Below are 12,974 nucleotides of genomic sequence, written 5' to 3'. Positions count from 1 at the left end.
TACCTCGGCCTTTCTATGACTCTGGAGTCTAGCTAGAGCCCCTTTCCAGAGTGGCCAAAGTTGAAGACTTTGGTGCCCCAGAATTTTAGCTCTGGGATCTCAAGACTCTAAAATTTGAAGACTTGAGAATGATCCTATACGTCTGAGATTGTTGCATTCAAAGGATCCTGTGACATGAGAGGAGAAAGAGGATGGGGCAGATCCGACTTGGAGGGATGCAGTTTTGCCCCGCTGGGTGTCAAACTAGCCCGCTTCTGTGCGTGTGCGTGTGTGACACGCGAGTGTAAGGCTGCTGGAGTTTTTCCTATTTTGTGCATCTCCAGCTTCCTTGCCCCGGCCATTTGAAGACTGCTGCAGGGATAATTATAGCCCCCAAACAAAGCTGGCGACTCCAGGTAGCCATGGCAACTGTTGGGTAATGCCTGTTCTGTTGTAGAGATGTGTAAGTGCAAACAGATGTCGGCTCCTTCCTATTAGCTTAAGTGGTAAAACTTAAAAGGTCCATTGACTTCAAAGCTACAGGTCTCCAGGAGCACGCCAGTTAACGGGGGCACTTGCCAAGGGGTGACAGCTAAGTATTAAACACTTTAGCATTGGTAATGATTTGATGAGCTTTTAAACGCTCAGGCTGTCCCCAGACAGCTCGGAGGCTGGAGATGGCAGAGTTGTGGCTTATCAGCCCCAGGTGGTGGGCGCGTATCCTTTCCAGGGCCCTGTTCCCTTACCACCAGGTGGGGTACCACACCACCCTGCCCTGCCCCGCCCTGCCGTGCCCTGCCGCTGCGTGGGGCTCAGCCTCCAGCGAGTGACTGGGACGAAGCACTGCAGCTGCTGAGGGTCTGAGCCCTTGGCAGACCCTCTCCAAGTTGCTTTTCCTCTTGTTCCTGGACCTGGCCAGGTGTAAGCCCTTAGTACGGGGCTGCTGAACGAACAGATAAATGATAGTCCCCTCCTCCATCCCCCCGCCCCATCCCTGTGGCATCTTTAGCTACTCATTCTGCTACGGCATCCTCCACTGGGAACGGTGGATGGGCTCCACATCCCTGGGTTAACAGGAGCCTCATGTGGGGACTCCTGGAACATGGTGTCAGGGAGGGACACCTCTGGTTAGGAACGAGCTGATTCGATAAAGAAATAGGGCTCACCAAAAGGACGCACGAGGGGTCCTATAAGAAGTGGCAGTTCATGGACCCCCAAATGGTAATTGGGCCGGGCTTGACAGAGAATGGAGTGAATTCTGGATCCCTAGGTTACACTAAAGAGCTCAGTTTGGGGTTCTTACTCAGTGCTGGCCATGAAACGGTCTCTCTTCGCTGCCACATTTCCTGCCAATTAGACAATTCTTGCCAAAGGCCCCTGTTCATATTTTGCAGAGGGGATCTGATTGGTGTAGCTAGTAGACACTGGCTGTTGGACAGAGCCCTGCCATTGGCTACCTCAAGTTACGGGCCAGCCGCGGTCCAGTCACCTGTGACTGGGGTAGCGAGGGGGAAGAACACGACTTACGTGGTCATGGAGGGGCTGGGGTTGGGCAGTTGCTTTTAGAAAGAGCTGTGTATGTGGGATAGTCATACCTGATGTGTCTAATACAGACCCAGGACAGCCAGGACCCTTGCTTCTTTCTGAACCTCATTGTTCACAGCTATAAAATGGGGCAATGCTCATTACTTTGCAAGGCTATTGTGAAAATTAGATGTAATCCTGCCCAAGGAGGCACTTGGTAAACTGTAAAATCCTGTGTAGATGGAAGGAAGGGCCTGTGTACCTAGATCATAGCACTACATCAACTGTACTGTAAGCTTATTCCTTTTATCTCCCCAAGGGACTGTGAGTTTCTTGAACACAAGGATGTGTTCATTTAGTTTTGTTGTCCTCGGCATGTAGCGGTTTCCACCACACAGTAGGTACTCTGTAACTGTGTGTTGGATGGATGAATGGATGGATGGACAGATGATGGATGGGTGAACGAGTGGGTGGATGGATGGATGGATAAATGGATGATGGGAAGATGGATGGATGATTGGATGGATGGATGGATGGACGGACAGATAAATGGATGATGGGAAGATGGATGGATGGTTGGATGGATGGATGGATGGTGGACAAAGATAAATAGATGATGGGCAGGTGGATGGATGGATGGACAGACGGATAAATAGATGATGGGCAGATGGATGGATGGATGGACAGACGGATAAATAGATGATGGGCAGATGGATGGATGGATGGACAGATGGATAAATAGATGATGGGCAGATGGATGGATGGATGGATGATGGGTAAATATAAAGAAGGCCAATCATCTTCACTTGCCTTTCGTACAAAGGCCATCTATCTTTTTATTCAACAAACATTTATTCAGTTCCAATTTGGCACAGGGCCATGTGTGAGGTCCAGAAGATACATAAGTGAATAAAATAAGTTCCCTGCTGCCCTGAAAATAAAAATAAGGTATTCAGGAGCCCGGACTCAAGAGGCTGACTTTCTGGGTTCAAATCCCAGCTCTCTACCATCAACTATGTGACCATGGCAAGTTTCCCAAACTTCCCCTCAATTAAACAAAGATAATGTCATATCTATCTTAGAGATAGGGCTGTCGGGGGATTAAACAAGTTACCAAAAGTAAAGTGCTCAGAGTGTGTATCGGCTGCTATTATACACTCATGGCGGAGCCAGCATGGAAACTACAAAATATGGCACGATGAAGGAAGCAGCACAATAGGAGTACCTACAAGTAAATGGAAAGAGGAAGAAATTAATTGTGCCTCAAGGGGGGAGGTCAAGCAAAATTTCTCAGAAGGAAATATTTGAGCAAGGTCATGAAGGCCATGAAGCCAGGAGTTTTCTGGGTGGAGTGGGAAAATTCAGACTCCAAGAGGCAATGGGTTTGTCTGGGTTCATCCAGCTATGAGCAGGAACCACCTCAGCTCCTTCCCCGCCACTGCTGGCTGGGTGAGGGGCACTCTGGCAAAATGAGCGGGCTGTGGACAAGGAGACTGCTAAGGGCCAGGACAGCCCCAGCGCCAGCCAGGGTGCTGCTGCCCGAGCTTGGAAACATGACAGTTCTTCCTGGGATGGTTGACGACAGGGAGTGTTGAGTTTCAGGCTGCTGGCGTCGGCCTTGGTGGTGCCCTTTCTGCTGGCTTCTGAGACTCCAGACAGTAGCCCAACCTCCTCCCTGCTCTTGCCACATACACAAACACCCCCACGCCCCTGTGGCCTGAGTTGTCCTACCTCCCCCCAAATGGCACCTGCCCCAAAATAGCTTCCATGTGAGAGCTACAGAAAGGAAAAGATTAGACCCCGCATGAAAAGGAGGGAGGAGGAGGAGGAGGAGAGAGAGTGAGCAAGCTGTCAAGTGATCTGTGTCAAGCTTCTGGGAAAGTATAAAATCCCTCTGGGGCCAGGCGATCTCAAACCCCAGCTGTCAGAGCCAGGACACCGAGTCAGCCGGGACTTGCTCTTCTTGTCTTCCTCAGACTGCACCATGGGGCTCAGCGACGGGGAATGGCACTTGGTGCTGAACGTCTGGGGGAAGGTAGAGACTGACCTCGCGGGCCATGGGCAGGAGGTCCTCATCAGGTAAAAGGAAGAGATCCCATTGCCTCTGTCACCCACTCCCCAAAGATCAAGGGTGTGTGCCTGTAAGGTGGAACGTTTGCCTGGGGTTGACCAGTTGGCTGCATTGGTTGAGTTTATTAAAACCCCCGCTTGGTTCTCCTTTGCTTGTGTCAGGGACTTGAGTCCAGAAAGGAAGAGAGGAAAAGAGATCCAGCTCATGCCTGTGTCAGCAGCAGGAGAAGCCTGGTGCTCAAATGCTGGATGCCTAGCACCCACCAAGAGGAATCCTAGAATTGTAGACAGAGTTAACCATCTCTCAGGCCCTGAGACGTCTTGTCCAGCCGCTTCAATTAATGGTTGAGGACAAAACGGACCTGAGAGGGACAGGACCTCCCCCATATTGCAAGTCCGTTAAGGTCTATGAACTGTCAAGGCTAAGACGTGGTCTTCAAGATGAGACCCGCAGCTCTAGAACGGGTTCTGCCACTGAGCAGTTGTGTGACCTTTGGAAAGGTACACAACCTCTCGGAGTCCACTTCCTCTCCTATACAATGTGGGGAAATGCTAATATCTACGTTTTAGAGTGGAAGTGAGATTGAATAAGATAATGCATGTAAGGGGCCTGACATTGTTCGTGGAATATAGCAGGTTCTAGAGGATGTTAGTAATTGTTATGGACAGAGCCAGACTAAGGACCTTCACAGCATTATACTTAGAAAACAGAAGACAGAGGCCCATTCGTGACATTTGATGTTGAGGAAGTCTTGAATTTGAGAGCTCTGAGTGGGGTGGTCTCCAAGTGCATCTTCACTGCTATAGCTAAGGGTTCCTGAATAAACAAAAGAAAACAAAATTCCAAGCTTTGTACATAAAGGATGGCGTGGGATTTTATTTTCCCATTGCCCTCAACCACAGATGGTGTTAGATCCCTTTCCTGGTCCCTTCTCTCATGCTCTGGGCCAGTGCGAGTCAAATATCTAATGGGGCGTAAGTCAACATTTCTGTACCTGGGAACAAGTGGGCTCTGGAGCTGCCTCAAGTGAATGGATTGTCATTCACACTTTAATTTACAGATGAGTTCCTCCTTCTTTGTTGGCCAGGTTTTCCTCTCCAATTCAGATGCGTATTCAGTCTCCCTTGGGCTTCACTCATTTCCAGGTCCCATGTCTGGGGAGAATGGCCAGTCCCGTGAACTTTATCCGAAGTCCATGCCCTTAGTGGTCCATGCTAGAAACACCTGGGGAAGGATGGTCAAGTTCTCTGTTGCCTCTGACTGGCATCATGGAGGTGTTGCCTTCTGTCTTTCTCCTCCTGTCCCTGACAGCAAGACATATCAGCTCCTCAGCCACGTTTGCTGTGTGACCTTGGACAAATCACTCCTCCTCTCTGGGTCCTGTTTGCCTATTGGTTGAGTGAAACGATTGTCTGCCAGAGTCTCTGGGGTCTGTGTCTGCTCTCATGCCCTGGCATTCCCTGAACCCATGCTCCTCCCCTGCTTTCGGAGAGGAGAGGGAGGGTAGTTGGGGTTGGGGACCAGTTTGCCGAGCACGAGACTCTCCAAGGCCATCTGGGGGCTGCCAGCCCCCAAGGCAGTGACTTGAAGGAGACTTGGGGTATTAGGCCATCAGGGGAAACATTCCCTCCCTGCCCAGGGTGGATCAAGGAGACCTGCCAAGGGCCGGGGGCCAGGGATGAGATGTGATACCTGAGACTCCAGCCCCTGGAAGGTCCCAGAAAGCCCAATGTTTTGTCACGTCTTAGGCTGTGGGACATGCAGAGACCATGCCAACTGGTTCTGCCTTCTTAGTGTTTGGGGTCTGAGGCCCCCCTGCATGGAGAGGGTTCGCGGGGGGAAGCTAACTCCCAGGGCTGCATGTGTCCCTGTGGGAGTTGGGCTCTTAGTTCTATTCCAGATGCTGAGCCTTACTGACCTTGGCAAGGTCATTTCTCCTGCTCCCCTGATTATAAAAGACAGCAAATTCTGTTTGGCTGAGTCTGCTAATAAAACACAGAGGGCTTCACTCCAAGTACATGATCATAAAGGTCTAGAACGTAAAAGCCGGAAGATCGGTTGGAGAGCCTGGCTCCAGGAGTGGGGGTCCAGGAGGGAGGCGGCTGCTGACTGTGCCCCTGCGGTTCCTTCTCCTGCCCAAACCCTTTCTGCTTGATTTATTTTTGCATTTGGACAAAGAATTTTGAGGCCACGAAGTTTGAAAATCACCGCTGGTGGCCAACACTTCTCATGTTACAGGGAGGAAACACGGCCTGAGGGTCTTGGCCAGCCAGGGGCGGCTATACACAGAACCCCAAATTCCCGAACTTGATGATAATGGAGACGGTGGTGGCCACGGCGGTGATAATGGTGGTAGGGACAATGAGGAAGGGGGAGGACAGCAAATATTTGTGCGGTACACACCGCCTGGCCCTGTGTTCGGTGCTTCATGCATATTAACTCACTTAAGCCTCACAAGTGCCTCATGAGGTAAATATTATGATCACCACTCTGAACAGAGAGGTTAAGTAACTTGCCCAAAGTCACACAGCTGAAATTCAAATCCAGGCAGCGTGGACCCTCGCTCATCACACCCCTGCTCTGGAGCCCCAGGCTTCCGTGTGGGCGTCTAATTGGGCCTCAGTTCAGAGGATGGCTGGGAGGTGGCCTCCTTTCTTGCTGACTTGCCTGTAGGCCTGTGATAGGCCAGGAAGGTGGACATAGGATGGAAGATGACAACACGAGGCAAGGGAGGGCTTCTGCAACAGTAGAGAAAATCCGTCCATCCTTCTCCACGGGGTGAGGGCTTCCTCTGTCCATTCGCAGGGACCTGCCGTTAGGTTAATCCAGGTGTGGCCTTCTGTGGCTGCCCCCACTCCCAGCGGCAGGACTGTGGGCCGAGGGAATGAGGTGGCTGAGTGGTGCCGGAATGATCTGGTGGGCACGGATTAGCCCGATTTTCCTGCACTGTTGAAAGTAAATCTGGGCTCCCTTGCCAGCTCACTGGTGGAGAGTGGAAGGTGAGGCAGGGGTCAAGCCTTAGAATTTGGAGGCTGAGATATCAGCTAGACCAATCCTCTTGTTTTATAGATGGGTGAACCAAGACCCAGAGAAGTTGAGTGATTTCTTCAATGTCACACAGCACATTGGAGACAGAGCGGAGATCAGAATTCAGCTTCCATAATTCTCAGTCCCGTGTCCTTTCTCCCATACATCTGGGGACCTCCCAGAATATCTGAGACTCCTGGCTACCTTGGGTACCAGTCCTTGGCCTTCATCTGCCCCAGATAGCTCCCTCCAGTGTCCCGACCTCCGACCTTCCCCTGTGGGTGCTAGGTCTCGCATCTGCCAGGCAGGGATCATTGTCACCAGATAATAATAGGAGCTCAGGGACCCTTGGGTGAAAAGTGCCAGAGATGAGCTGTCAGTGACGCACATGGCTTGGTGGGGCCGGGGCCGGGGCCGGGGGGTGGTGAGGTGGTGACATTGGGCAGGGTGTGGACAGCCCTGAGCATTCTGGGGAAGCAGGAGGGATTCGCTCCCGGGAGAAGGGTGTGCTCCCTGTTGGTGCTGCCCTGTGCACGCTTTTGTGTGTCTGGGTGTGCATGCATGTGAATAAGGGTGTGTGCTAGGAGATGCTTCCACAAACTGGAGTGTGTCCATAGCAGGGCTGGAGGGGGTGGCAGATCCTGGAAGCCACGAGAAAGAGGAACTTTCCGAGGACCTGAAGCCATTAGACAGGAGGAGGGAAAGCCTGGGCAGACAGGGTCACTCCTGGAAACATTTCAGGGTGTGACACAAGACAGAGAGCATGAGTTCTAGAACCGTCCAGTCTCTGCTGTGGGCTTTGCCACTGGCCAGCCGTGTGACCCTGAGCACGTCACTTACCTCTGTGGTCCATTCGCCCACAAGGGAAATGGGGAGAACCACTCCCATCTAGGCGGCAGGTAGGACTCCCTTTAACCAACACCCACCTTTCCACAGCAGGAAACACTGAGGTTCAAGGTTACAGGTGGCTGCTCAGGTTCACGGGCAGAGTCGACCTGTGGCCAGATCCCTGGCTCCCTGGTAGGAGCGGGGACCTGGTTTTTGGCAAGTGGCTCCCCCTCCGACCCCAGGGCCTCACTGTCCGTACTGTGAGGAGCCTGGGAGGGACAGGAAGTCTGAGCAAAACAAGCAAGAGCTTTCTGAGCCCAAGAGCTAATCTGGAGTGGAATGGCCCTCACAGGTAGTAGTGAGCCTCCTGTAGCTGGAAGTATTCAAGCAACCGAAGGATGATCCCTAGGTAGGAAACTGCAGAGATAGTCCCCTGCATGGTCTATTTTTTGAGTCACTCTGATCTGTTTCCAGTTGGCCCTTCTGCATACCAGCCCTGTAATATTGAGTTACGCCTTCCCACCTCTGAGCCTCTGTTCCCTCGTCTGTAAAATGGGAATAGTGGGACCCTAAAGGGAGTTGCACACAGGAGGTACTCAACAAATCCAGGGTCCTCCGGCCCCGGTGCCCCCATGTCCCCCTCTTCTGCCCAATTCCAGTTAGTCACCTACTCTCCAAACAACTTGGAGAAAATAGGGGTGAAGCCAGGGACCAATGCAGATACAACCTTCCCTCCTGCCTCTCACGGTAACGATGCAGAAGACGCAGATAATGAGGATGAGAAAAATCATAAAGCTGAGCCTCCGTATAGCACACTGCGTGCGCTCGGTGCATATGCTCTCATTTAGTCACAGCATTGCTGCTATGGGTAGGGACCCGTTATCCCCTTTGTTTGGATGAGGAAGCGGAAGCCCAGAGAGGTAGAGTGACCTGCCCAAGGTGACACAGCTGGAAAGTAGGGGAGCCCAGCCTGGCATTCGTGTCCGGCCACCTCCAGACCCAACGGCGTGTTCCTGTGTCTGACTCCCACCCTCCCTGTGCCCGCAGGCTCTTTAAGAGCCACCCTGAGACCCTGGAGAAGTTTGACAAGTTCAAGCACCTGAAGTCAGAGGACGACATGAGGCGTTCTGAGGACCTGAGGAAGCACGGCAACACGGTGCTCACGGCCCTGGGGGGCATCCTCAAGAAGAAGGGACATCACGAGGCTGAGCTGAAGCCCCTGGCCCAGTCACATGCCACCAAGCACAAGATCCCCATCAAGTACCTGGAGGTAGGAGGCAGGGCAGGGGCGGGTGGGGGGTGGAAGGACAGGCCTCGGAGGGATGCGATTTGGGTTCGAGTCCCAGCTTGGCCCACGATGCTCCTCCTTGTGCCCCAGGGCCCTCATCTGTAAAATGGGCTATTGCCCACTTTGCCTTCCTCCTGGGGTCACTGAGAGTAAACCCACTTCTCCCCCAAATCAGTCTGTCATCTAGGGGAAGAAGGGAAGAGCAGATATTGGGAGCACCCCTTGAATTCCCCTTCATGGGAAGGTAGCACTATTGTACCCACTGGGCAGATGAGTAAACTGAGACACAGGGAGGGCGATAGCTTGTCCCTGGCACACTCCCAGGATTCAGACTAGGGCTCTGTTCCTCCAGACCCCCCGCTCCTAACCCCTATGCCACAGTAGAGTAGCTGGGGCTCCATCCTGGGGTGGGGGTGGCCAGCAGGCTGGCGCCACTCATTCCAGCATCTTTACAGATGAAAAGAGAGACAGCCCTGGTGTCCTAGGCAAAGGGAATTGGTTTGAACCTCCTTTGATGGGCTGAGAAGTTGGGTGGGCAGGGGAGAGCCTGAGCTGCAAGGAGGAGGGGTGTGGCAAGAGGGAGCACTGAGATCTGGGGGATAAAGGGCCTTAGGGATAGGTGCAACCCCTGGGGATGGGAGCAGCAGACAGGCTGGTGCAGTGATGAGGATAAAGATCATGGTCATAGCTACCAGTGAGGATGGGCCTTGGTAAGCATTTGCTTGGATCACTGCGTGGAATTCTCACAGTCTCCCCGAGGTGAGGAACTGCATTCAGGGTCTTCTTTTTCTCTGACACAAAGGAAGTTCAGAGATAAGGAGTCCAGAGCCGGTGTGGGGGCCCCACAGCCACCAAGGGTAAAGGCTCTTTCCGTGCTGCCAAAGTTGGCATGAGTCCTCAAAGTTGACTCATGGTCCAAGATGGCTGCTAGAGCTCCAGCCATCTGGTCCATGTTCCAAACAGGAAGCAGGAGGAAGAGAGGAAAGCTCTCTTTTAAGGAGTCACAGAAATCCCATCCAGCGGTTTTGTTTACGTCTCATTGGCCAGAAGTTAGTTATAAGACCACACTCACCTGCATGGAAAGCTGGGAATTGTAGTCTATTGCCACTCCAACTCCAACTAGTGTTCTGTTACCAAGGAAGAAGGAGAAGAGGGGCATGGGGCAGGCAGTTAGCAGACTCTGTGCCAGGCAGGTACCCTTCTCATACCCACTTTACAGATTTGGAAACTGAAGTCTCAGAGAGGTTAAGTAGCTTGCCCAAGGTGACACAGCTAATAAGCCAGTAGGTACAGTCTGATCTACGGTACTTGGGAACTCAAGCTCTTAATCCCTTGCGACACAATGTCTCCCATCAACCACCACCGCCCCTGTCTTCAGCCTCTCAGCCTCACCTCCCTGCACCCCAGCTGCCCCCACAAATCACACAGAGGCAACCCTGCCTGCCCGTGAGGAGCGGGTCCTGCCTTTGAGACTCCGCATATGCTGCGGCCCCTGCCCTCCCCATCTTCTCTTGGCAACAGACCCCTGTCCATCCTCCAGGGCCCAACTCAGAAGCCACCCCCTCTGCATGTGGCTGTCAGCTGCTCCATCCACTGGCGCCCCCCGTCTCCCCCCTGCAAAGCCGCTTTATCCTCATCCTTTGTCATGGCGCCTGCCCGGCTGTACTGGGATTTATCTCTTTACCCAGCTGTCTCCTGGCTGGGGCATGAGCTCCCCAAGGGCAGACCCTGGCTCTCCCATTTCTGAACCCTGGTGGCATGTGGTGGGCTCACAATACAGCTTGAATGACCCCTCCCCTCTAGGGGGACAAGGAAGCAGGCTCAGAAAGAGAAAACGATGTATCCAAGTGGAGTAGAACCCAGGTCTACTTAAAACAAGCTTCATTTACTGCGTAAATCCCTGCAGAATCTAAGATGGAGCCCCATGTCTGCTCTCCTGGCTCACTGTGGGACCTCCTTCCGTGCTCTTCCTAGGGGGCTGCTACTTCCCGGTGGGGAGTGAGGGGGCCACAGAGGGGGCTGGGTGCCAAGGGCAACTTTTCTCAGTTGTCCGGCTGCCTGAGCCCACCCTAACCTGGATATTAGTGGCTGTGCCCCAGACTCAGAAAAGGCTGAGTGAGGGGACCCGATGGGGTCAGCTGAGCCCCTGTTTTATGGTGAAGTCACCCACGGGAGTCACGGCAGAGCGGAGCCTGGAACCTGGGTCTCCCACATTTTCCAGGGGCAGGGTTGACTTCATGGCAGCCCGAACCCCCGCTTTGTTTTATGACATTTATGACGTTAGAGGTGAACTTCAACATATGTCCAGATCGATGCCCAAAGGCAGGTGTTTGTGGAGTTGTCCTTGTTTCTTTTTTTTCTTCTTCTTCTTTCTTTTCTTTTCTTTTCTTTCTTTCTTTTTTTTTAGAGAGAGAGCATGGGGGAGGTGCAGGGGCAGAGGGAGAGGGAGAATCGGAAGCAGGCTCCATGCCCAGGGTGGAGCCCAGCACGGGGTTTGATCTCACGACCCTCAGATCATGACCTGAGCCGAAATCAAGAGTCGGACGCTCAACCAACTGAGCCCCCCGGGCGCCCCGCTGTCCCTATTTCTAGGCAGAACTGTGTTTACGGGCTGTCGCCGTGTGTGCCTCCTGAGCCCTCTGTCACCATGTGCCCCCCGTTACCTGCCTGTGGTCACTTGCACTTGGGGCGCCCTGAGAAACAGGGAAAAGCCACCCGAGGTGTTGTCCCTGCCTCTGTCCCTGGCTCTGGCAGCCGTTTGCCCACAGCCCCCTGGGTGCAAATTCTAGCTCTGCTGTCCACTTGCTATGTGACCTCAGTCTGGCTACTTTCCCATCTGGGCCTCTGTAAAGTGACACCACGTGGTCCACTGGCCACAGTTGTGATTGGCATCAAATCCTGACCAACTATCGAAAAGGCCCAGTAGCATTTTACACCCATGAGATCTTTCCGTCGCTAAAGCAGCCGTGCTGTAGATGTTCCCGGTAATGACATTGTGGGTGTCTGAGCACTTGTGGGGACGGTGAGGCTGGTACGGGACAAGCCGGGCCCCGGGGACGAGCCGTAGGCCCCCCTCCTTCCCACCCACCAATAATTCTGAGCACCAGCTCTGTGCTTGGCCCAGAAAATATGATGCTCTGCCCCCCACCCCCACCAGCCCCCAAGTAGGCTACTTAGAGCAATAACCACACTAAGCCATCGAATGCAAAAATTAAACACACACAGATGGAAATGGTTTCTTTCCAGATTTTCCGACTGGGAAATCCTGGGTAAAACCACGGAATGGGAGCATTTCCCTTCCTTTCTGCTGCCAGCATGGGGGCAGTGTCCTGGGCTCTTGCACCGAGGTGGGCCTGGTTCCCCGTCGGCACCTGTCTCCCAGGGTGGTAGGGAGAGAAGGAATTAATCCACAGAGACCCCTCGATAGCACGCCTGGTGTGTAATAAGCCCTCGATAAATGGCCGTGGAGTAAAGAGAAGGTGGGACTCAGTCTGATTCCCATCTGGCTCCTGGCGTGTGCGCCCCTGTGACCAGCACCCCCTTTCGTCTCCCCCTTGCAGTTCATCTCAGAAGCCATCATCCATGTCCTGCACAGCAAGCATCCCGCGGAATTCGGCGCCGACGCCCAGGCTGCCATGAAAAAGGCCCTGGAGCTGTTCCGGAATGACATCGCTGCCAAATACAAGGAGCTGGGGTTCCATGGCTAAGCACCTGGGCGCCCCCACTCCCACCCCCACCCACTCGGGCCCCGGGGCCAAGGGTCGGGTGGGCCTAGATCTCCTGTAGCCATGTAGAGTTTGCTTCTGAGTGTCTGCTTTGTTTGAGAGGTGGGTGGGAGAGGCTGAGGGGCTGGGCTAGGCTCTTCAGGGTGGCTTCGCTTGCCTGGAGACTGGGGTCCTCGTGGAGGGTCATCACCCCGGGAACCAGGAGACATGTGACCCTTTGCTCACTGTGGCCCCGCAGTGTTAATTCGCCTCTCTCTTAAACTCCAACCCAATTCCTCCAACCTCCAAACTCAACCACACCTTCACCCTCACCTCTAATCACAAATCCAAGCCATAAACCAAGGCCTGGCCATAAAGATGCTCTCCCATCACCCCCCGCCCCAAAGTCTGTCTGCAGTGAGAAAGAGGTGTGGGCGGAGAGGGACAGCCACACGCATCCCGAGAGAGGCGACGGGGGTCTGGAACATAAGTGTGCCTTCTCAGCGAATGGAGTGACTCACCTGGTTTTAATAAAAGACCTTGCAGCATCACA

At 53.4% G+C, this 12,974-nt stretch overlaps 1 protein-coding gene across 2 annotated transcripts in view; it reads left to right on the top strand.

Moving 5' to 3' along the window:
- Positions 1 to 12,974, top strand: part of MB (myoglobin) — a 27,217-nt gene extending 14,243 nt beyond the window's left edge. The window contains exons 2-4 of one of the 2 annotated variants that reach the window (XM_036100199.2): positions 3,480 to 3,582; positions 8,477 to 8,699; positions 12,278 to 12,974. In XM_036100199.2, the coding sequence (XP_035956092.2) occupies positions 3,480 to 3,582; positions 8,477 to 8,699; positions 12,278 to 12,424 (473 nt within the window). In that variant the 3' untranslated portion in view covers positions 12,425 to 12,974. The remainder of the gene's footprint in view (positions 1 to 3,479; positions 3,583 to 8,476; positions 8,700 to 12,277) is intronic. The other variant, XM_078076537.1, reaches the window with a different exon arrangement.

The sequence above is a fragment of the Halichoerus grypus genome, chromosome 6, assembly GCF_964656455.1.
Source record: "Halichoerus grypus chromosome 6, mHalGry1.hap1.1, whole genome shotgun sequence".
Classification (NCBI taxonomy): domain Eukaryota; kingdom Metazoa; phylum Chordata; class Mammalia; order Carnivora; family Phocidae; genus Halichoerus; species Halichoerus grypus.
Note: the sequence above shows the minus strand (reverse complement) of the source record. Positions and strands in the feature narration are given on the sequence as shown.